This window comes from Ruditapes philippinarum, unplaced genomic scaffold (assembly GCF_026571515.1).
Source record: "Ruditapes philippinarum isolate M1 unplaced genomic scaffold, ASM2657151v2 ctg1391_1_1_1_1, whole genome shotgun sequence".
NCBI classification, from domain to species: Eukaryota; Metazoa; Mollusca; class Bivalvia; order Venerida; family Veneridae; genus Ruditapes; species Ruditapes philippinarum.
Genome location: NW_026856604.1, coordinates 142,219 through 169,093, shown reverse-complemented (window position 1 = coordinate 169,093; position 26,875 = coordinate 142,219). Strand labels below are relative to the sequence as shown.

Here is a 26,875-nt window from a genome sequence, read left to right as displayed (position 1 = left end):
GTGTATACTACTAAACGTTATCATAGTAAAACCAATCTAGCAATAATAAACAGTTCAGTTCAGGTATATTTCTTTCATTGTACTGACATAATCCGCTGCGGCGAGATAGAAAACATGGAGCTCGAGTCGCTTGATAGTGAAAACAGTGCTTTTATAGAAAATGGACAAGTAATTGGAATTAATGGTGAACTTGGAAAGAAAGCGGGAAAAGATGGCGAAAGAAAAACAGAGCGTGATAATTGGGGGTCTCGTATGGAATTTCTGCTCGCTATTATAGGGTTTACGGTGGGGATAGGAAGTATTTGGCGGTTCCCAATTTTGTGTGCCAGGAATGGGGGCGGGGCATTTCTTATCCCTTTCTTTTTCTTTATGATAACATGTGGTGGACCGTTATACTATCTTGAAGTATGTCTAGGACAATTTACGGGACAGAGTGCTGGAGCTGCGTTTGAATTTTGTCCGCTATTCAGAGGTTAGTGTGAACATGTTTAGTTTATTTCATTTCTTCTTTCCTCTTTTTTGGCCATTGAAATTAACGTATTAACATTCGCTCGTCAATTTGTCCTTTCGATAAAAAAATCACAACTGAGTATTTTCATCAGCTATACAGTTTGCATGTAATTCACGTAATTGTGAAACTATAATTCTTGTCTCAGGAGTCGATGGAAGAACGAGATACATTTCTGCCTGTCCGTGCACTGTCTGGTCAGTGCGGTGATTTCGTTATGGCGCCAAAAAACAAAATGTCGAAAAGACTGTATAATTATTGGCTTTTGTGGAGCCAGAGATGTAGATCTATGTCCCTGGAGGGGCTTTGTCTGAGTGTCCACATATAGCCTGTATTTTTCCGGCGGTTTAGAAGTGTAAACCGCCATTTCACGGGGGTGAGGTCGGTGTTTCATTGTTTGGTACATAATTGAGTTGAACATCATGTATATATAAATCTACAAAGTGTAGCTTACAGTACTGCTTATGTCTTGATGAGCGTTATGTTATTTCAGTCAGTTTTTTTAAACTGCGTGTTTCAACGGACAATCACGACGTTTATACATAAAATTTATGAAGGGCTGTTGGCAATTTAAGAAGTTATTTTATTTTTTTCTGGAAAACGGACCAAAAATAAATTGCTATTGATTTAAATTAAGAGTGCTAGCTCCCTTTTTGCTGTTTGTTTGTTGTTCTTGTTGTTTTTGTTTTTTTGTTGTTTTTTTTTCAATTTTGTTTGTTTTTTTCTAGCTGTAAAAGGCTGAAAACCAAATTAAATTTCATTGTACTTATTCAAATTATAAAGATATAAATATATAATTTATACATATAGTAATAAGACCGCATCCTTTATTGTCAGGCTATACACGTCAATGATATCTGAGAATATCAAACCTTATCTATGTCTCATGGAAAAAAAGTTAAATTGACCGGAAGTCGTTTGTCATTTAAATGAATAATTTTAGGATTAATGACTCATATGATACTTTATTTATGTAAAATATGTAATTTTAAACCCAAAGTACTCAGAGGTCGTCCTTTTTGACATTTATTATCGTATTTTTTTCTAAACATCTTTTTTTTATTCGTTTAAATCGTGTACAAATTATTATCTAAATATAGGTAAGGTATTAATCTTATTTTGTTATATGATTTAAAATTATTTCTGTTAAAGACGTAATTAATTGTGTTCAATATATCTCTTTAGATATTTAAAATAAGTTTTTAATCTACTCATGTTAACCATTTAATTTAGAAATGTTGTTTTAAAGGTCAGGCATTTATGCTTTAAACCAGTCTTTATGTTCCTCCAGGGGCCCTAAACATGACTGTATCCGTTAAGTTTAAACCCCAAAGTGTTTGCTTACGATGAAATAAACCGGATTTAAAATAAGATTGAGATTTGATATTGTTTTATTACCTCTGTCTTTTTGTTCAGATCTCCTGAATCCGTACAGAAAAGAACATGTATAGAAAATGACAGCTGTAGGCTCTGACATGCTAATGCAAAGCTTATATTACATTCTTTGTGACAGCTGAATGCCCTAACATGCTTATGCAAAGCTTATACTGCATTCTTTGTGACAGATGAAGGCTCTAGCATCTTATGCTAAGCTTATATTGCATTCGGTGTGACAGCTGAAGGCTCTAACATGCTTATGCTAAACTTATTCTGCATTCTTTGTGACAGATGAAGGCTCTAACATCTTATGCTAAGCTTATATTGCATACTTTGTGACAGCTGAAGGCTCTAACATGCTTAAGCTAAGCTTATATTGTATTCTGTGTGACAGTTGAAGGCTCTAACATGCTTAAGCTAAGCTTATATTGTATTCTGTGTGACAGTTGAAGGCTCTAGCATGCTTAAGCTAAGCTTATATTGCATTTTGTGTGACAGATGAAGGCTCTAACATGCTTAAGCTAAGCTTATATTGTATTCTGTGTGACAGCTGAAGGCTCTAACATGCTTAAGCTAAGCTTATATTGTATTCTGTGTGACAGCTGAAGGCTCTAACATCTTATGCTAAGCTTATATTGCATTCTGTGTGACAGATGAAGGCTCTAACATGCTTATGCTAAGCTTATATTGCATTCTGTGTGACAGCTGAAGGCTCTAACATGCTTAAGCTAAGCTTATATTGCATTCTTTGTGACAGCTGAAGGCTCTAACATGCTTATGCTAAGCTTATATTGCATTCTTTGTGACAGCTGAAGGCTCTAACATGCTTATGCTAAGCTTATATTGCATTCTGTGTGACAGATGAAGGCTCTAACATGCTTAAGCTAAGCTTATATTGCATTCTGTGTGACAGCTGAAGGCTCTGACATGCTTAAGCTAAGCTTATATTGCATTTTGTGTGACAGATGAAGGCTCTAGCATGCTTAAGCTAAGCTTATATTTGTATTCTGTGTGACAGCTGAAGGCTCTAACATGCTTAAGCTAAGCTTATATTGTATTCTGTGTGACAGCTGAAGGCTCTGACATGCTTAAGCTAAGCTTATATTGCATTTTGTGTGACAGCTGAAGGCTCTAGCATGCTTAAGCTAAGCTTATATTGTATTCTGTGTGACAGCTGAAGGCTCTAACATGCTTAAGCTAAGCTTATATTGCATTCTGTGTGACAGCTGAAGGCTCTGACATGCTTAAGCTAAGCTTATATTGCATTTTGTGTGACAGATGAAGGCTTTAGCATGCTTAAGCTAAGCTTATATTGTATTCTGTGTGACAGCTGAAGGCTCTGACATGCTTTAGCTAAGCTTATATTGCATTCTGTGTGACAGCTGAAGGCTCTGACATGCTTAAGCTAAGCTTATATTGCATTTTGTGTGACAGATGAAGGCTCTAGCATGCTTAAGCTAAGCTTATATTGTATTCTGTGTGACAGCTGAAGGCTCTAGCATGCTTGTGCTAAACTGATATTGCATTCTGTGTAACAGATGAAGGCTCTTACATGCTTAAGCTAAGCTTATATTGTATTCTGTGTGACAGCTGAAGGCCCTAACATGCTTAAGCTAAGCTTATATTGTATTCTGTGTGACAGCTGAAGGCTCTAACATGCTTAAGCTAAGCTTATATTGCATTTTGTGTGACAGATGAAGGCTCTAACATGCTTAAGCTAAGCTTATATTGTATTCTGTGTGACAGATGAAGGCTCTAACATGCTTAAGCTAAGCTTATATTGCATTCTGTTTGACAGCTGAAGGCTTTAACATGCTTAAGCTAAGCTTATATTGCATTCTGTGTGACAGATGAAGGCTCTAACATGCTTAAGCTAAGCTTATATTGTATTCTGTGTGACAGCTGAGGCTCTAAAAGCTTATGTTACATCATGCTGTGTGTGTAAGGTGACAACAAAAAAAACACATGACATAATTTTGAGCTGAAAACAAGGAATGCATAATAGTCAAAACAGCCCATGCCCTGGAAAGACATCATATATCATACTACAAAGTTACGGAAGGGAAATTTTCTCGAAATATTTTAACAATCATGATCAAATTAATTTAAACTGAATTTCGCACGCATAAACCTTAAAATGATTGTAAATGTTGCTGTGTCACTGATATAATTTTATTTTTATATGTTCTTCTACTTCAATTTCAAAATCGAACGATTGTATTTTAGTTTTTTAAGGGAATATATTAATTATATTTATTTTGCGTGACAGTTCTGCTGTGAAGGAGATAGTCATGTCGCCAAGGAGATAGTTCTTTGGTTATGGGCTATGGTTTTATTTGAAGTATCCTATGTGACGGTTCAAACTCTCGGGCATACTGAATTTTTTAAAAGAATGTACACATATTCAATTTGTGATCTTGCTTTGGAAATGTTGCGTAGTTTTAAAATATAAAATTTCTTCCTGTATATCGAGGTGTAAGACTCTTAGCAATTTGTATATCTTGTAACTCATTTTAGAGGTTTTGACACATTACATAAAACAAAATCCATTCGTTTATGTTAGTCAGGTCTGAAGCATTAATTATTGTTAATCTAAAACAATCATATGCAAACATGGTCCAGACAAACGGTTATTTTTTTCTTGCGCCTTGTACCAATATCCCATAGATCTATGGCCCCGAAAGCTCTCTTGATCCCCGCCTTATGAACTCCTCCTATAGCAATACATTGTTGAAATCACCTGTATGTCCATGTTTATTAATTACTACCACATGCATGTCGAATTTCTGACTTTAGATCACGTACGTAATTTTAGTATTTATTCTTTCACACGTTTATTTCCCATCAATTGCTGGCTTCATTTAGTACTAACTGATAAAGAAAACACATCTGTGAGAGAAATAATAAAGACATTCAAATGACAGCAGAGCAAATAACAGTAAGAAAGTCGCGCATATGAAATAATTATGTAAATTTTAACTATAGAGCTAACTTGTTTGCGACATGACTACCTCCTTCCTGGCAGGCCAGACTTGAAGAATAGATGTCACATCTTATTTTGTCATATATTTAATAAATAATTTTTAGTTCTGATTTAGATTTTAATTACATTCTAGATAAAACATTTATTTAAAAGGTATTGGTTTGCTGACATAGTGAAAATATGAGGCAATACCAATTTTTCATGATGAAACAGTCCATTTTAATGCTAAACTTGCTAAGTAGGAAATGCCGCAACAACTACAGTTCAAACATAAATTCGTCAATTTTACGTTCACTTGAAGCTAATCAAATCTTCATGGTACAGTATTCTATGAATTTCGATGTTTGATGCAGACTTTACAAAAAATATATAATTAGTCAACGCTATACCTTCAACCTTTGTTGACGATTATAACGGCATTCATCATGGAAAAACAAGTGACGTTTTACTAATTTAGAGAGCGGAGCAGTAGATTCGAGGTATCCAGGGGATTCCTTATTGTTTATATATATTATTGTCGGTAAAAATTAACATATTTAAGCTTTAGAAAAGCTGAAGGTCGTTTTATATTCGACGAGCGGAAGAAGCGATAAGCAATTTACACCTCTGAAAGATGTAGCTGTTTTTTACCAGGCGTATATATTTCACGTTAAGTAAAACTTGTGTTTGTGAAAATGGAACACGATTAGGCTTGAACTCATGACCGCTCTTTTGTAGATGATTTTCTTTCTAGGCAGAGAACATTCTCAGTATTTCTGCCATACTGTCGCCGTATTTTTAACTCTAGCTTATACATGATATATATTTATATTTGACAGGAATAGGTTTTCTCATGGTAATGATATCGTTTGACATACTCTGGTATTACGTGTCTATCATGGGATGGATCCAGTACTACTTTGTTCAATCCTTTCAATCAGAGCTACCCTGGTCCACGTGTGGAAACTGGTGGAACACTGAAAACTGTAGAGGTAATTACAGAATTAAAATTAATCTATCGTGGATGATTTGTGAGAATGCACTGTTTTCATCTTGTTGCATGGCTTTGTTAGAGAGGCGAAAGAAGGACAAGGTGTCAACCGGTTTACTAGTATATGGCTTGTTGTTCTGTCGTAACTTTTTCTCTACCGACATCGCGCCGCGCAATAAGACGAAAACAAGTAATTTGGCGTGTTGCTGCCGAAGAAAGGACGAAAATTGATATATTCAGCCATGATACAAATTAGAATAACAGAATAATATAGATACTAATAAAAACTTTTGAACATTATAAGGTACATTGTTGAGTACAATACTGAATTCTATTGGACGAAAACACTGCTGCTATATTGGACATGGCGCGAGCAGAAACTGACATAGGCTTTGCAGATGTGTACGAGCCTAATAGAATCAGTGTTGTTCTATCCCATGTTTAATTACCTCTTTGTTTTACACCAACATTTTTTACATTTTATCAGAACTTTGTTACTTCATGTACAGTAAAATTTGATATGGATTTTGGATCGGTTATATTTTATAAGGTATGAAATAAATTGTCGAAAGTTACCCATGTACTTATGTAAATTTAAAAATATATGTTTAATATATACATTAAAGTCAGCGTATTATGTTCATGTCGAGAAATAAAGAAATAGTATTACATTAAAGAAGTAAATACTGGTTTGATGCAGATAAAACTAAAAAAGATTATATTTAAAGTGGATTGGCCTGACATGGGATTTTCGTTTAAAGTGGATTTGTCTACAATGGGAGCATTTTGTATTTCAAATACTGATAAAACAATTAATGAACAAATGAATCATTTGCCTATTCTTATAAAATATTTTTGGGAAAAAAATGTGTTGTTAGATTTTTAAGCGATTTAGTATGAGCATTCAAATTATGTAAGGTTGCTGTTGGTAAGTGTGGGTATCACATATCTATATGTAGCAGATTATGAATTGTTCTAGAACAATTATATAGATAGCTCATAGATAGCAGATAGTCATTTTATATAAACTTTCCTTTCTAAATGCTCATAGATAGCAGATAGTCATTTTATATAAACTTTCCTTTCTTAATGCTCATAGATAGCAGATAGTCATTTTATATAAACTTTCCTTTCTTAATGCTCATAGATAGCAGATAGTCATTTTATATAAACTTTCGTTTCTTAATGTAACTAGACGTCTACTTCATTTCTTACATAACACAGCAGATGTTCTCGTCACCCGTGACAATATTAATATAATAGCTTATGAGATTGGCCAACGGGGCAGACAACAATTAATTAGACAGAGAATTTGTACAGTCGTGTTTTACATTCGAGATAAATTTCTGTAACCTACAAAAAATGGTTTATGCAAATACAATGTATTGCAATTGACGCTATTGTTAACCTTTTCACCCCGTAGAATTGGCGATGTTAGTTCCAGTAAAATTGGAATAGCAAAATATTAGAGTCTGATCGCCCTAAACATGTAATTACTTACATGCAAATCGTTATCTGTGTAATTTACGTGCATAAAGTTATAATATTGCTGAGAAGGAACTATTTATCATCTCCATTATATGGTGTTCCGTTAGGACCATCGCCAATAAATACAGAAATATGAAACGCGAAAAGTCAAAAACACGGATTGACGAAGACGAAAACACAAAGGGACAAAGATGAAAACGCTGAAACACGAAAACACAAAGTACGATGTTAAGGAGACCACACATTTTAATTAAATATATACGTTCCTTAATTGAGATAGGCACAAAAATCTTACTGCAAAAAATATCTATAATACATGTACAGTTTAGACAGACTTGGTTTGTATTATGTTGGAAAAAAATCGAAATTTAAAAAGTTACCATTTTGGCGTGTTACAAGAATTTATAAATAACACATCAGTTTGACTTTTCAAATAGGAGAACAAAGTAGTATTAATATATAGTATTAACAAATTCGTACACTTTTCACCAATACTTCAAGTACTTTGATTCCGTATTACTTAAATTGGACAGCTATTCCAAAGATAATGCATTTACAACTAATTGACAGGTACTCGTCACAATAAATTGACAATGCCAGCAGAATAAACCTTATAAAATAACTTAAGCACACGATTACACGATTTTAGCAGATGAATCATGCAATTATAAATACGTAAGAACTCAAAAAGTACGTCAATTTCAAAATTGCATTCATGCCTCAAGATAAGTCAAAAGCGTAGTGGTGTTGGTAGTCACCTACATTATATGGGTATAATACTGCAAAATCTTTATTAAACTACAATAGAGTATAAAACAAATAAATGGTTCTTCCCAATCGTCCATGTAAATAAACACGTTTGTTTTTTTTATTTCGAACTGTCCAAGAAAAATGATATAGATAGTAGTTATTTTGCTCTTGATAATGAGGACTTGCACTTATCATCAGTGGTGATATTGACAAATGCGTGATAGTTTACAAACATTGTGTATGAATAAATTTGTCATACTAGAGACATGTAAACAACACAATTAATTAACATTTGTGCATGCAACAAATGCATGACTTTTTTTAGCGTAATATATCAAAATTAAATTCCCACAAGAGTACGATATCATGATAAATAATGAGAAGACTACCTTCACGAGATGAAATGATTTCACAAACATGTACTTTCACTGAGATGTAGGGAGACCTGGGCGAAATGATTTTTTTTCGATTATTGATATTATTTAAAATCGACTTACAAAATTTATTTATCTATTTTGCAATTCCATGACGAATACTATATAATATAACATTGCAAAATATACATCTGGTTTTAAAATTAAACAACCTTCAGCTTTTAATTTTTGTCGGAAAAAACAATTCTGTGTTGTTTCAAACAAAGTAATTCATTAACTTTATCTCGGAAAAATGCATCATATCACTGTTTAGCATTCTTCAACACGTGTGTTATTTATATTATATTAACAAGATTCCATTCTAAAGATATAAGATCGTTTACATAAAGAGAGAGGACTGGTAGATTAGAGGTATCATTTTTCACCTTAATTATTTTCATTTGACAATTATATGAAACGTTTTATCTAAAAATAACATATTTAACCTTTGAAATAGAGGGCGCTTTAAATATGTTGTTGTCAAAATCTAAATTTTCTTACAGAGTATACATTAATAACTTCTATATTTTTGCGGCCTGTGAAGTCTTTTATACATTGCACATGAGCTTTATATCAACTCCACTGAATGTGCTGTCATCAAAATTTTGTATGGCACTCCACGTTTCCAGTCCGACAACTGTTGTACCATCACTAACATTCTCTTGACAAATGGGAAATTTCTCCATCTACAACCGAACAGAGATTTCATATAATAGCAATGATTTGTCAACTTATAATACAGTAAAGATATATAATTTACAAATATAAACAAAGCCTCTGGCCACATTAAACTGCCGCTCACCTGCGTCGCCAACAAAATAAAGTGTGTCTCTACATTATGTTTTGTTTTTGCTTTAATATGGTCAGTCAAAAATATCTTACCTGGCAAATGTTTGTATGAACTTTTTACCAGATAGTATACAATATAATGAAATAAAATGTATATATTTATTTTCTAATATTTAAATGATGATTTCATAAATAACATATCATTACATCGGCAATGATATGATAGCATATTATGTTTCATTAGAAGCTATAATGGTTATAAACACAGGGTAAAATGTATACTTGCGTTTCTTACTTCTTATCACTGAAAGATTAAGATGATTAAAGAGACTAAACTGCAATGCTTGAAATAAAATATTTAATTCATTATGAAATATGTGAATTTTACATAATTATATAAATGTATTTACATGTATGCATCTACTTTATGTATAAAATAATTTCATGAAACAAAATAATGAAATAATGCACGGAGGGGCACCTCCACCAATAAAGCTGGAAAGTCGCCAAATGATCTTTCCTGCAGAGTAAAACCAAACAAGATGATGACTAATGATAAACTGATAATGGCTGATTATCAAAAACTTGTTATTTTTAACTCTACATTTTTTCCAAGAAAACAAAATAGAGGTGTTGTTACAGTCATGCCGTTTCCGTCCACAATTTTTTTAAACCTTTTGTTTGCTTTTAGAAAAAGTAAAAAGTCGAGCGTTGCCCCGCGCGGCCGTGGTTCTTGTTATGTTAAATTTCTATAACTAAATATTTACTAATATTCGTATGGTGGCATATTTCTGCCATCAGATAACCATATAACTAACTAGTTAATTAAGAGGTTAACTAGTTACTAGTTAACCTCTTAATTACTTAGTTAGTTATATGGTTATCTGGTGGCAGAAATATGCCACCATATATCCGTGCTTCTTATTATTTAAATTACGATATGGTCAAAGATTTCAGTCTTCAATGAAAATATAGTAACAATATATTTGTTTTATTGCAGAAGGAACATTTCTAACAACTTCCGGTGTTAATGACAGCGTTATTGTAAATTCGTCACTTCTGTACAATATTTCAAGTAACGCAACATCTTCGGGAATATTAACGTCACCAGCTAATGAATTCTGGTTGTAAGTACATGTACTACGCAAACATTTAAACATTCATCTTAAAAAAAGCAGTTTTATCTCAAAATTTTAATTTTTTAATGTAATACAATATTTTCTAGGACAAATTATACCAGAATAGATGGCATCCAAAATCTAGTTATACCTGACTTTTCAATTTAAATTGTCCCCGCCTTTTCGAAGAAAAAAGGGGGATATAGAAATAGGCTCCGTCCGTCTGTCCGGGCGAACATCCAATGGTCTATGAGCTTCATTCCGTCCATAATTTTAGTTAAAAAAGAAGGAAATCCCACAAACCGACTGGTTTATGTGGTAATTTTACTGGTTTATGGGAAAAAATGCCACACAAAGATCAAAGAAAAAGCACATAAACCCCAATTGTTGGCACGTCCGTCCGTACGTCCGTCTGTCCATCCGTCTGTCTGTCCGTCCATCCGTCACACTTTTGTGTCAAGTCCATAACTTTGTCATTTATCAAAGGAATCTGAAATAATTTGCCACAAATGTTTGTTATAATAAGACGATGTGTCATGCGCAACAACCAGACCCCTACCTCCAGGGTCAAGGTTGCACTTGCTCATTCAAGGTCAACATTGTCTATTTGAGGGTAAATGTCGTGTCCGGTCCATAACTTTCTTATCTTTGAAAGGCTTTTGTAAATACTTGCCACAATTGTTCACAATAATGAGAAGATGTGTCATGCGCAAAAACCGGTCATCACCTCCAAGGTCAAGGTCACACTTAGAGGTCAAAGATTTATATAGTCAGTTATAGGGTATATTTTGTGTCCAGCCCTTGCTTTTTTCATAGATCAAGGGATTTTAAAAATACTTTGCACAAATAATCACAATAACAAGACGATATGTCAGGCGCAAAACATGGGTCCCTACCTCCAAGGTCACACTTAGAGGTCAAAGATTAACATAGTCTGTAATAGGGTATATTTTGTGTCCGATCTATAACTTCTCCATAGTTTAAAGGGATTTTGAAAATACTTGGCACAAATAATTACAATAATAAGACGATAGGTCATGTACAACACCTGCACCCCTACCTCCAAGGTCAATGTCACACTAAGAGGTCAAAGCTTAACGTGATAGATTTTTAAATTTCCGTGTTTCATTTTATTTCTTTAATAAATTTATTGTTGCATTTGCAGATCTAGCATTGATCATAATTTTGGGCTGAATGTCCTGAGATCCATACCTCAATCTTTTGAAATAGCACAATTTTATGCTTCATAACTTCCCCGGGGCGGGGGACGTTGGTAACTCTGTTACAAATTCTTGTTTTATCAAACATTAAAAACAAAATTTTGAAAACAAACTACACGTATTTTTTATACATAAAATTATCATCTAATCGGTTACTAAGCGACGCTAGAATGGGTTTGAACATTCAGTATGTAATTTTCCACATTGTTAAGCATCTGTACGACTCCATTTTGTTTCTTCTTTCTTTTTCAGATATAATGTTTTGCGGAAATCGGACGGTCTTGAAAGTATGGGTGCGATACAATGGCATTTGGTACTCAGCAACTTTGTGGGTTGGGCGATTGTCGTAGCGGCATTGATCAAAGGCGTCAAATCTCTTGGAAAGGTAATATATATCAGCAATGAAGCATACATTTTATAGCATATTGTCAGACAATCAGAACTTCGAACATAGTATTAAAAATACACATAACGGGTCTAACCTACACTGAAAAACTAAACATGTATACAAACAGTATTTGTTGAGTGAGTTTATTCATTATATCGTGTACAAGTAAACCTAAATTAAGTAAATTCATAGATATAAAAGTAAAAAAGTATATCACTTATATACTAACTATTTTGTTTTTAGAAATCGAAAGAACAAAGTGTTTACCTGTTGACAAAATTTCGGTTTTGGTTTATAACTGGTTGCCAATAGACATTTTTCGGCCGAAAGCCATCTAAAATCAATTTTGACTTCCTGTAAAATTTACAGGGAAGAACTGAATATAAATAGAAAATTCATTGGTCATTTTAAAATACGTATGTATTGTACGTGGTAGCGTTTCCGATCTTTGCTAATGGGCCCAATAGTGAAATTGTATGGGGTTACGGGTTAACCATTTTTTGGAGGTGGGGGGGGGGCGGTGTACGTCAAATTGGGTTAAAATACAATTGATCATATTTTTGATACATTGTTTATCATTCTTAACAATAATAAATCACTTTCATCCAAGAAAATCACTTTCATCCAAGAAATGCTCATTTGAAACTTTGGTCGAAAAGTAACGTGTTAACGTTGAAGAGGGAAGATTTTGCCCCTACATGAAATAGTACAATACATCAGTACGTTGTACAATTTCTTGGACTAACTCTACTGACAGCCCTGCATAACTGTATGCAATTTGCACAAGTTTTTCCTGTCATTATTAAATCATTAAACAGGTATTGCCAACATTTCTTCGTGGGCATAGTTTTTGCAAGTAAAAGCCAAGTATTTTTTAAAGGTACTTCTTTTTTTTTAACTGATTCTGGTATAGTCAGACATATTTTTCAATCATAATTGAACCGAAATAATTCACCGTTGGATGTCAAATATTTACATGTTTATTTACTTCTCATCACGATAACACGCACGCTCTGTTTTGCCACATGATAGAACTTCTTTCAACTCTTTATGAGGTCAAAGGTTATTATGATTAATAGTCAAGGTGTTCCAATTGATTGTCAGACTATTTTTTACATTGTTTGTAATGTTGCATGTTTGTAACGTCGATTTAAACTAGACAGTCTCTTGCTTACTTTATTTCAAGTGTACTGCGCATAATTGTAATATGTTCTTGTTTCAATCTTTGTAAATCGGTTAATTTGCAGGCTGGCAGAATGACAGTTAAAATCATTATAAAATACAAGACACGATAAAGATGTATGTGATAAAGACTTCATTAACATTTCTTTTTTAACATCCGCATTTTATATTGATAATTTTCCGATATTTGGTTTCATTTTGAAGCGTGTTAGTTGTCCTCTTTAAACATTCGCATCTTCTCGGCGTTTTCCATCAAACTTCCGATAAAGGACCTCAAAACAATAGCAAGAATACAATATTTCGGTCTTACTTACCCTAAAAAACTTAACAAATGTAAATAAACGGTAATTTAATGCTGGATGTTGTTGACTTTAATTATTCCAATAAAGCGAATAAAGGTTCACCTAAATTAAGTAAATAAGTAAACAGTACATTATCTATATATTTATTATGGTGGTTGTAAAAACTGTAAGTACAAAATGTCTGCCTGTTGACATTAATTCGGATTTGTTCATAAATGTGCATCAGGGAGCGTTTTTGAATTGATTATGATTGTCAGACATATGCTTAAACATAATTTTACCGAAACATACTTTACTTTCCTTTTTGATGTCAAATATACATTCGTTATACATTATCAGAGATTACACTCTCTGCTTTTGTTTACATCTAAAAACACATAGTATACGTATAAGTCCGAGGCTATTATAAATATTAGTCGAGGAGTTCCGATTGCTCTTTATATTGTTACTTCAAAATCTGGAAACACTCCAATTTGTAAATCAAATTCTATAATTTGTACAGGTTGTTTATGTCACTGCCACGGCACCATACGTGTTACTAACGGTTCTGTTAATCCGAGGACTCATGTTGGACGGGGCTGTAGACGGAGTTATTTGGTATATAACACCAGATTTTGAAAAACTTGCTTCACCTCAGGTATAAATATTTACATGTTTCATTCTGACCGTGTCGGTGAAAGACAGACGTTTTCTTTTGAGAAATACCAGTTCTAGCTAATTAGATAATTATTACACCGCATTCTAGTTTTAATGATGAAGGTAGTTATTGTCCTCTCTTTTTAGAAGACTGAAATTCCAGATCAGTTAGAATAGTTGTGTTGCTGATAGATTTCACAATTTACTTGTTCTGAAACTGGAGCAACGTTAAAAGACAAAATGGATTTCTGTCCTCTTAAATTCAAATATTAATACACGAATAACATTGAAAATACTTCCAGTAACATCGCAGAGAAGTTTTTATTTAACTAAATCTACACATAACTTGTACGGACATTTTATTTTAACAGCCTGATTTTATAACAGATTTATACTTAACGGACCAACTTGCGTCTTTGCTTCTATTTTCATTCGATTTTAATTTATGTTTGCAAAGTAATTGACCAGCATTATAATATATTTGTTTGCATCGTCGATGAACTTGCCTAATATAAGCGCTTCAGAGTAATGGGTCATTACAGTTCACCGTGAAGGTCAAATAATTGATTTCGCTTTTCATTTAAGTGTCATTTCATGCATTATCTAATAAATGGCATTGGTTTATCAAGGACAGCTTATTTAACTTTGCTTTAAGTGACGCTAAGCCCATACAATTATAAAGAGTGCGTGTACATGTAAAAGTCATATACATTTTGCAATAAAGGATTTCATTATTATATTCTGCTATGCAAATTAAAGCAAATAGATAGTTGTTATTCAGTTTTTCCTCTTCCTATTGAGTAAATTCACCTCCAGATCTTCCCTCACTTGCAAATTCTATTTTTAGAAAGTAACAGTGTATAAAGCTATATCTGTGTTGCCTTGAGTTTTTAATTTGGAAAAAGAATAATTTTAAAATTTCATGTATGGAAGAAATAAGACTATGGCAGTATAATTTTGCAGTTTTTTTAAAATTTCTTTGAAAAAAAAAACAACAAAAAACAACAACAATAGCAAAAACAGCATTAGATATAATTTTATACCCTTAACATGGTGATAGCTGATTTTCATAGGGTTCGGTATTCCCGTCTTTACCATAATCCCTCCATCACCCTTCCCATGTTTCCAGATCATACCTTTTTCATGTAAAAATGAAGTGTCTAACAAACATTCCGTTTCTTTTGATAAGTTTGTTAACAATTCACCGTCTGTATTTACATAGAAAAGATAGCAGTGGGGAATCTGCCAGGACCTGTCGCTTTGATTTATTTACAGGCCATGCGTACATATTGATAGTAATGCTGCATGGTTTTATCGCGAACATTCACTGTACAAATTGGAAGCTAAAAATGCATTTATGATGCTTCAGTCTTGATCAGTACGGACGCAGATTACAGCTCGCGATGATTATAGTTAACCGATTTCCTTACACAAGGTTTTTGCGTGCCAGTGATATAGATTTGTAACAGGATCGGTATTTCCGAAGGTAAATCAACAATAGTGGAACCAAATATTACAAAACAAATCCTTTTAACAATAACAAATAATAATGAAATAAAATAAATGAATTTAATAAAAAAAATAAATTTCGGAAATAGGTCAATAGCGGCAAACTACAAATAAGGTTGTTTTTATTTCCTAGTATTTTTATGTAAATATTTAATTACCGTGTATTTCCAGAATGAAATACAGTTTATTACACAAAAGTACACTGATCAATGCTTTTTATTTGTTTGGGTCTTCAGACCAAACAAATAATGGTAGCGAAATTTCAGACTCTAATGCTGTTAATTGCAAATGTCGAAAGTAGTCCGCTTTTTTGAAGCGGTTACTTCCCTTTATATGTAACACTTAGGGCGAAAAAATCAGGGGAGATCACTGCGTAAATATGGTCACATGACAGACGGATTTTCAAGCAAAATAATTCCCGAATGGTCGAAGATTTCTAATATTGTTTTATTCTTTATAGATATACATGCTTATAGTAAGCGCCATGATTATTTACACAAGAGTTAAACAACAGTAAGCGTCGTTACAAACCCTAATTTAGAATAATATGGTTTTCTTCAGGCCGTTAACATATAAATACACCGTGGCCGAGGGGTTAGGAAGCGAGAGGTCTAGAGTTCAAATCCCATTTAAGGCAGCTAATTTTTTTTCAAATTGTTTAATTCAAATAAACATTGGATTGAATTTCAGTGTTGCAATTAGTTTTATAGCCAATCTACTGCAATTAAAACGCTGGAAAGCATTGTTGGCACTATACAAAAACAAAGTGTTTTATAATCTCACAACCTTCACCTTTCTGACATTCTGAGACCCAAACAAATTCAGCGCCTTCTGTGCTTTGATATTAAAATGGGACCGCACCTATCTATTAAATTAGTTTATCGGACTTAGCCAGTGTTTATCGGCTACTGTATTGCACCGGTTTATCGGTTATGTAATACCGGTTTGGAGTTTTGACGCGCATGAATTGATAACGATTGCCGTTAGTAATGTTAGCATTGTTGTTGTTACCATATTTCGTTAGTTTCGGATGGTGGTATGCAAATAATTATTAGTATTTTTGAGGAAAACAATATTAATTAATTAAAAAGAAATTAACGGTGGTACATGTATTCAATTAATCATTAGTATGTTTGAGGAAAACAATATTAATTAAAAAGAAATGGCGGTTAAGTACTAGAATCATTTAGAATGGAGTAACATGGAATAGTGCTATCAGATATTATTTTTTAAAAAAAGGAAATAAGTGATTTTTTATTTGATACAAATAACTCACAATGTTGCAATTTATAAACACGAAAAATAAACATGAAATCTTTTCTGGAAAAAAGGAGAGACGTCATAAAATATCTGCATAGCTAGCTTTCATGAGAAACATTTTTTTTACAAAAACAGATATGACAACAGAATGATGAGTATTACATTAAAGAGTTCCGATATCGGTAACCTACTAAACTTCTACAAAACGGTGATAAACGTTCGCTGGAATGATATACATCCTGGTATGTTTCCCCTGCAATTATCGTCTGCTAGTAATATCAGGTTTTATAACATGGTCATACTGACTTATACTTATTGTATGTCATGGAATACAGCAGGTGATAAAATACATGATCTTAGAGGTTTGCGGTCCTGAAGCAATTCAAATGTCAACTGTTATTATATTTTATTACCCCTCACTATTTTTGTAATGTTGATGTCCCATTAGCCAATTGGAAAAAGTCTTACTGTTAATGGACTAAGAAATATGCACTTTTACATGGGTATAACAATACTTTTTAACAATGAAGATCTGGTTACGTGGTTTATTGTCAGTAACGGTATTTTCCTCTGGATTATATTTTGACTGTTACCAAATAATCTATGTTATTAATATACTTGTATCATACTGTTGGGTTCAGTGATGTAACACAATAATCATTGTCAATGAAAAGATTAAGAGTTGCAAGAAATATTATAAAAAGAAACCATGGCAAACCATGTTTAAATCTGACCTAGAGTAGAGTTCGATATTATGTATGAAGGCGTGTTCCTTAAACAGAATTTTGATTGTTTGGTCATTGGAATAAAAAAAAAGAAACTGAAGTATACTGTACGCATTATATCGAAAGACCATTGGTGACATTTCAAGTTCTTGAATTCTCGGATTTATCTTCACAAATTCACAATTTTAACTTCATGAATACACAGAAACTGTGAATTCGTGAAGTTGAAATCGTGAATTAATTAAGTTGAAATCGTGAATTCCGTATGTTGAAAACGTGAATTCACGACGATAAAATTCACGAAGATGAAATCGGTAATTGATGAAGTTGAAATGTCCCTACCGGTCTTTCGTGCATTATACCCCTAGACTTCTCCACTCCTACTCAAATCACACCAACCAAACCTATTTGGCTTTCAACCATTTGGCAAACAGCTGTATTGTTCTTTGCAAAGAAGTACAAAAATAAGATAGTACATGTGTACATTCATATTTATTTCGGTGTTAGCAGTTAGATTGTATTACTTGAAGTTTATTAAACTTTTATATACTTCTAAATTCTAATCAACTTTTGAATTTCACAGACAGGCGGGAGAAGCCTCGATGTCCGACAGGGGGGCGACTCTGCCACCAGCAAAATCGCAGAGTAAGATTAAAGAAATAAGAAACAAATCATCTTTCATTTTTTATTATTAAATGTAGATGTAAATCAAATGTAAGCTCGAATTATTGAGCTCCATAAGCTTGCTTAAACAAACCTCCAATTTCAAAATGCAAATTCTTAGAAGGAATTTTTCCGTTTTAAATTTATATTGGTACATTTAATTATATATAGATATCATCACAAAATTATGTCCTTTAGTACAATTTCACCTTTGTTTAAGAAATGTTTATGGTTAATCAGTTAGTAGTTGAAAATCCATATGGTGTGTGTTGTATATAATTTGATAAAATTTATTTTCTTCATGTAATGAACATTTTGAATGGTGTATGCAGACTTGTCAAATGAAGATAGAAAAATGTGTTCAAGTAAACGTCGATAGGTTATTGTATCTTAATTAAATAATCTTTGTATGTAAATTTGCCTTATTTGTTAATATCTTGCCTTATTTGAACACATTTTATCTTCTTTTTTATCATTTCTTTTTACAACTTTTAATTCGTCTAATTGCCATTTCGCAGTCATGATATTTATTTAATTGATCATGACACAAATTCATTTTTACAGTCGCAAAATAAAAAAAGTAAAACTTTAAAGGTTGTATTTTTATATTTCGAACATTATATTTTTAGCTTATTTTATCTTTTTTTTTGGACTTAAATTTTCTACGTAGATAGAAACACTTGCAGATAATATCCGTTTTGAATTCCAATGTAAACAGAATACTTTCCAAAATCATGCATGCATTATTTACGTAAATGGAAACATATTTCATGCAAGTTGTTTTGTGTTGCCTTTTTTACCGGTAATAATGATAACACCATAAATGTTATAAAATGTTTATCTTTATTATAATTTGTGTCTGTCTGTAATTTGTTGTCAGGTTTGGTTAGAAGCTGCCATACAGGTATTTTACTCTCTTGGACCTACCTATGGAGGAGTTATAACAATGGCGAGTCATAATAAATTCCATCAGAAGTCGATTGTGTAAGATAAATAATTACATTTTCTATGCATTTTGTAGCTTTCTTTTGCAATGGATTTCAACGCAATTACAATGAATATGAGTGAACGGAAGCTCGAACGTCATGTCATACACTTGTTTTATCCCAGATGTCACATACACTTGTTTTATCCCGCATGTCATACACTTGTTTGCTACGAATGTCATACACTTGTTTTATCCCGAATGTCACATACACTTGTTTTATCCCGAATGTCACATACACTTGTTTTATCCCGAAAGCCACATACACTTGTTTTATCCCGAATGTCACATACACTTGTTTTATCCCGAATGTCACATACACTTGTTTTATCCCGAATGTCACATACACTTGTTTTATCCCGAAAGCCACATACACTTGTTTTATCCCGAATGTCACATACACTTGTTTTATCCCGAATGTCACATACACTTGTTTTATCCCGAATGTCACATACACTTGTTTTATCCCGAAAGCCACATACACTTGTTTTATCCCGAATGTCACATACACTTGTTTTATCCCGAATGTCACATACACTTGTTTTATCTCGAATGTCACATACACTTGTTTTATCTCGAATGTCACATACACTTGTTTTATCCCGAAAGCCACATACACTTGTTTTATTCCGAATATCATACACCTGTTTTATCCCGCATGTCATACACTTGTTTTCTCCGAATGTCATACCCTTGTTTTATCCCAAATGTCATACACCTATTTTATTCCGCAAGTCATATACACTTGATTTTATCCCACATGGCATATAATTGTTTCATCCCGCATGCCATACACTATAAGTCTTGTTTTACGCTTGCTTTATCCCGCATGACATACGCTTGCTTTTCCCGCGTGACATACACTTGTTTTATCCCGCATGTCATACGCTTGTTTTATCCCGCGTGACATACGCTTGTTTGATCCCGCATGTCATACGCTTGTTTTATCCCGCGTGGCATACGCTTGTTTGATCCCGCATGTCATACGCTTGTTTTATCCCGCGTGACATACGCTTGTTTTATCCCGCGTGTCATACACTTGTTTTATCCCGCATGTCATACACTTGTTTGATCCCGCATGTCATACACTTGTTTTATCCCGAATGTCATACACTTGTTTTATCCCGCATGCCATACACTTGTTTTATCCCGCATGTCATACACTTGTTTTATCCCGCATGTCATACACTTGTTTTATCCCAAATGTCATATACTTGTTTTATCCCGCATGCCATACACTTGTTTTATCCCGCATTCCATACACTTTTTTTATCCTGCATGTCAAATATGTTAAGTCTTATAACAGTTTTGAAAATGAACTGGTTTTCTTCTGTGGAACAAACTTAAAAAATAAATTACCCAATTCCATTATTCCAATTGTTACTTAGGACGGTCTTTCTGTTGATCTGTTGTTGTTTATCTTTTTTAATTATTTCAATTTTATCGATAATCCGGAAAAAGTTAGCTAATACATGTACCTAGTTGTTTTTCCTAACATGTTATAGATTTATTTCTAAATTTATTATAAAATGATAACATTTTGATTCAGTGAAACAACCATTTGCGTGGCATCCGATGCATTTACGGCATTCTATGCGGGTCTTGTGGTTTTCACGTGTATGGGGTTTATGGCAAAGGAAGCTGGAACGACGGTAGAAGCTGTCGCCAAGGCATCAGGTAACCTTTCCAGTTGTAATAAATTAGCAAAAATTATTTTCTAGTTTACATTTAACTCTACTCAGGACCATCTCTGAAATTTACTCAAGAATATATCGGGCCCGGTAGACATGTGTCTTTATTCAATTTCCTTATGGACGCGTACAAAATCCAAGAACAGTTGAAAGTTAAAAAAAAACCACACAAAAATTCAGATATAATTATAATAACTTACACAATACAGACATTCATTGTTGAAAAAATAATTAGTTCCGAAAACTAAGCATATTTGTAGAGTTACTATACACCGAGTACTGTACATTGTATTACTATTCTCCCGTATAATAAAGCATATATTTTCAGGTCCTGGACTTGCTTTTGTAGCATACCCTGAGGCCATCAGTCGGATGCCTTTACCACAACTATGGGCCGCCCTCTTCTTCTTCATGCTTATTACAGTTGCCTTTGATAGCACGGTAAATATTATTTCTTAAATATGACTGTAGATGTCTTCCCTGTTTAAGTCATAGTACTTCTGTTACAATTGATCTAAACACGCCAATCATTATACCCCCGTACAACGAAGTTACTGGATACTGGATACTGGAAGATTCCTTTGACCCAGAGTCTTCATATTTGGCATGCAGGTTAGTCATGACTAGTAGATGACCCCTATTGATTTTGAGGTTGCGGGGTCAAAGGTCAAGGTCACAGGGGCCTTGACTACAAAAAGCTTGTCCGCCCAATAACTTAAGATTTCTTTGATCCATAGTCTTCATTTTTGGCATGCAGGTTAGTCATGACTAGTAGATGACCCCTATTGATTTTGAGGTCATTGGGTCAAAGGTCAAGGTCACAGGGGCCTTGACTAAAAAAATCTTGTCCGCCCCATAACTTAAGATTCCTTTAACCCATTGTCTTCATATTTCGCATGGAAGTTAGTCATGACTAGTTGATGACTCCTATTGATTTTGAGGTTACTGCGTAAAAGGTCAAGGTCACAGGGACCTTGACTTAAAAAGCTTGTCCGCCCAATAACTTAAGATTCCTTTGACCCACAGTCTTTATATTTGGCATGCAGGTTAGTAAGGACTAGTAGATGATCCATATTGATTTTGAGGTTGCTGGGTCAAAGGTCAAGGTCACAGGGGCCTTGACTAAAAGCTTGTCCGCCCAATAACTTATGATTCCTTTAACCCGCAGTCTTCATATTTGGCATGGAGGTTAGTCATGATTAGAAGATGACCCGTATTGATTTTGATGTTTCTGGGTCAAAGGTCAAGGTCACAGGACCTTGACTAAAAATGGCTTGTCCGCCCAATAACTTAAGATTTCTTTAACCCACAGTCTTCATATTTGGCATGGAGAAGAGTCATGATTAGTAGATGACCCATATTAATTTTGAGGTCACTGGGTCAGAGGTCAAGATCACAGGGACTTTGACTTCAAAAAATTGTCCGCCCAATAACTTAAGCAACCTTTGACCCACAATCTTCATATTTGGAATTGAGGTTGTATATGACTAATAGTTTGTTTGTTTTTTGCATTTTACGCCTTTTCCCAACAGTATTTCAGTCATATAGGCGGGTAGTTTCCTAACCATCGTTCCTGGACAGTTAGACCAGTACTAGACTACCTTCCTCCGCATCTCCTTTTCTGCTCAAATGCTAAAGAATGCATGTGTGCACTGTATTGATTTTGTCATTTTCACATTTGAAGCATGTAGAATACATAACTTAGCAATGCGCTGGCTTCAAGTAACCTCAGATTTGGCTGGGAGATTGTCCTTGAGCTCTAAATGGCCACTGTTGATTCTGACAAAGTGGTATGCGGGGGTATTCACGCCATGACAGTGACAGATCTAGTTTTAACTAAGACATCCACGTTTGTTTTTAAACTACATGTAATTGGAATATGACCTTGACTTTTGAATGGCAATGACCGTCAATGTCACGTCATTGATTTTAAGCTCGACTCTTTCAAAGAAAAAATTCGAGCTATTGCTATTTACAGTCAGGTTGCCGCAACACAAGCATTATTTGAGACAGTATTGTCAAATAATGTGACAATCATTTTTTTTATTTAATTTTCGATTTTGCAGTTCTTATACGAGTATATTTATTATGTTTCAAAGCATTAGACTTTTGCCATGATAATTCATTTTAACACTGACTCTGCCATGACATAACTGATCGGCCACTAGTACAGAGCCAGTCATTGCAGTCTGACAAAACTCGAGACTATTAAAGCGGCCTTCAGAGTTTATTTTTAGTTGCAAAAAAAAAATAGTTCTGTGTTGTTCAAACTAAGTATTTCAGTAATTTTATCTTGGAAAAGTGCATCATATGACTGTAAAGCCTTCTTAGAATATAGAGGTATTAAGATGTTTCATTATAGTTTATGTATTCTATAGACGGGAAATTTCATTTTCCACCTTAATTCTTTTAATTTGACAATTATATGAAACGATTTATCTAAAGATAACATATTATAGATTATTGACTTTTAGAAAAGCTTTATAGCTTATTGTTTATATTTTGTTATTGAAATACATAAAAATATGAATGTAATGATCCAGCTCCCACGTTTGGCAAATCTATTACACAAATCAGGCAGGTTAAAGGTTGAACTCGTCTTATTTTCAGTTTGGTATGTTTGAAACAGTAACTGGAGCGTTACTGGATGTGTATCCAAAACAACTGTTACCACGTAAATATTTTGTCTTAATTGGAACGGCTCTGTTGTTGTTCTTGTTAAGTTTGCCACTCACAATGAATGTAAGTATTAATGTTTTCTTCTTTATGTTCTATATATTTATACATCTTTATCAGATTTTGAAAATTGTAAAGGTAGAATAAAGACTCCATGGCATGTCTTTAAGAATGGTGCCCTCTTTCTATAAAATACTGATATCCACAACCGCTTTAAAAATTCAGTGGTCATGTTTGTGTGCAGGCTTCGAAAACCTGTGCTGTTTTTACTTCTTTATATCATTGTTCTTATGTTTCGTTGTTCTAAATAAGTATAATATAAAAATATGACCGTGCAGTCAATATGCTGTAAAATATATTGAATGTTTGTATCATAAAGTCATAATTCTATAAAGTCTCTCCGTTACACCGACATGCTTGAACTTCTTCTTATTCTTAGTTTGATAGAAACAAAAAACTGGCATTTATTGGACCTAACATGAGATCTCATGGTATATGATTGTGATAACATCGCATTCGTCCAAAATGGTCTTTTAACTTTATAATAAAATATTTTCATCACATTTTAAATATGTAAAAGTTAAACAAAATTATCATTTTAAAGTTTTGTGCGAGTTATGTTTTTTTCACTTAATTGATTCATAAGCTTTGGCGTCATTGCTTGAAATGATGTTATGTTACTTGTGTAAAATTCTTGAAAACTACGTTATGGTAAAGCTTATATAATGTCTCGAGAAATAGGGAGCGTCATGTGATAAAAATTTATTAAATGCTTAAATTAAACATATGATAATATACATGAACATCAGTATGTAAAAGATAACTGACAATGGTGAGCCAACTTTGAATATGTTTATATGAGAAATATCTGGACGTGTAACCTACATGAGTAAATGTTCGGACAAAAAATGTGAAACAGAATGTGATCACTACATTAATAAACTGTTTCTATTTCTCAATCAATAACTGACATCAAGTACTGAACTATACTGACACCATAAATATGTTTTACTTTAATGGTTCAAACTGTATATTTGTAGGGAGGAATATTTCTGTTCCAACTTTCTGACTGGTACATATCCGCATTCGCTCTCTTGTTTGGATCCGCTCTGGAATGTATAATGGTAACCTGGATCTATGGTTTGTTTATATTTCTAATTTATTTTAATATATTTTTTATTCTGTTATTTCATTACTTTTTATCTAAATGGGTAGTAAATGAGTAAACTTTGCAGTTATTTAGGAAAAGAAAACTGTTGTTCCAAATACTTATGATGCTAATGTTTTGATATTCGTTTTGCTCGTTTTACTGCAAGTCATACTAAGCCTCACTTTTCAAATTGTTAACATATACATAGTATGTTTTATTTATTCAAATTATACAAATTTATCGATGTTGCAAATTTTAGGAGCTGACAGATTTGCCAAAGATATTGAGTTGATGACAGGGCGACAAGTATCAAAGATATTGAGGATATTTTGGTGTGTTGTCATGACAGGATTTCTCTCTGTATGTATTTTTATAATGACATTTCATTGGTTAATAACTATAGTGATAAGAACCAATCAAAACACTTTGCTGATTACTTATGATTCTTGGAAAAGGCCTAGAGGTTGCGATTTGTTAAATAAACTGATTTGTATCTCGGGGGTGGGGTGAGCAAAACAAATATTGACCTCCTTTCTCATTTTGCATACGTTTTGTAAAAAAGAAACTTACTGATATACCTTAAGAAAAAATATGTTAAGTTTAGTCAGTAAAACGTTGTATATTTAAACAATTCTATTTTTTTTAAAGATAACTGGGTGGTAATAAATCCACTTACACTTTTACTTTTTACGTGATAACGACCACGTATGATTTTAGATAGCATTCTTGATAACTCTGGCGACATACACAGCACCGAATTACGGGGACGGATATGTATACCAGCCATACAGTTTAGCTATAGGCGTGGCCATGTCTGTTATACCTTTTATTCCAATTGTTGTCATCATGGTGAAAGAAATTGTGAACGCTGAAGGTTCATTTCTAAAGGTATGTTCAAGGTCAATTATATTGTATTTTACTAAAACGAGCGACTGAACACCACCGCAATTTTAAACGCAAATAATCAGACTTATATAATTATGTTTGGCCCTTAAATTGTTTCAAACGCTAAACTCAACACGATGTTTTCTTTGATATATTGCATAAGTGTAATACACAGATCTCTGATTTCAATCATTTCGTTTAAACGATGAAACCCTAAATCAATACACCGTGATCAAATTGTTGTTGTCCTCTCTGTTTTATTACCTGTCTTTTTATTTGCTTGCTTGTCTGTTTATCTGCTGATATTTTTAAATCCCTCCACAACATTTTCATTCTAAATACTAGGCCTTTCTTCCTAGAACACATCATGATAATATAAGCCGCGTCACGACAAAACCGACATAGTGCGTTCGCGACCAGCTCTACTGTAAGCGAACAGCATGGATCCTGATCAGACTGCGCAGATGCGCAGGCTGGTCTGGATCCATGCTGGTCGCAAACCCATTATGTATGTTGGTTTTGTCATAGCGCGGCACATAATTATATTCTTTACGAAAGTTACATTTTCTTTTAGAATTATAACATTTACCATGGGATGAGATCGCTATTTATATACAACATTAAAGTAAAATACAGGTCGGTACTGGTACATTTGTGTCATAAATTTACCTTGTTTTTGAAATTGCTCTTTATATTGTTGCTTTTCTTCTTCAGAGAATAGTTTCCTTGCTGTCTCCATCTAAAAAATGGGGACCAATCGACCATCAAGCACGAGAAATATACGAATCTAAACCGTACAGATACGAAGACACGCTCTGCAAAAGGATTCGGGCAAATGTTTTGGGGGACAAGTCTACGTCCTGGTTTTAACACGTCCTGGCTTAAACACGTCCTGGTTTTAACACGTTCGACTGTAATCATTATATCCAGTGATAGTGTGTTCAAACACTGCTGTAAATAAGTGTTACTGTGAAAAATATCGATTGTATAGCTCAATGTAAATAATATTATTCTTTGTATCAAAGTATCAAATATTTAATACATGTATATCGGAGTATAGAAAATATGTTGTTATCGCTGCTTACTGCAATATGTAAACCAATAAAAGTACTGCTTTGTCAGTTAAGTGATGTTTTGAAAATTAAATCAATTTTAACATAAATAGCCTGTTGTCATAACTAATAAAACATCTCAGTCAGGTTGTTGT

At 33.4% G+C, this 26,875-nt stretch overlaps 1 protein-coding gene across 1 annotated transcript; it reads left to right on the top strand.

Annotated features, from left to right (window-relative positions):
* LOC132747110 (sodium- and chloride-dependent betaine transporter-like) lies at positions 1-26,866 on the top strand. Its single transcript, XM_060736425.1, has 13 exons — positions 1-472; positions 5,687-5,839; positions 10,279-10,405; positions 11,869-12,001; positions 13,991-14,125; positions 19,162-19,265; positions 20,816-20,943; positions 21,286-21,398; positions 23,568-23,699; positions 24,674-24,773; positions 25,043-25,143; positions 25,501-25,671; positions 26,383-26,866. Exons 1-13 carry the CDS (start codon positions 115-117, stop codon positions 26,536-26,538), a joined length of 1,911 nt encoding a protein of 636 aa, XP_060592408.1. The 5' UTR covers positions 1-114; the 3' UTR covers positions 26,539-26,866.
* Positions 26,867-26,875: the final 9 nt, after the last annotated feature.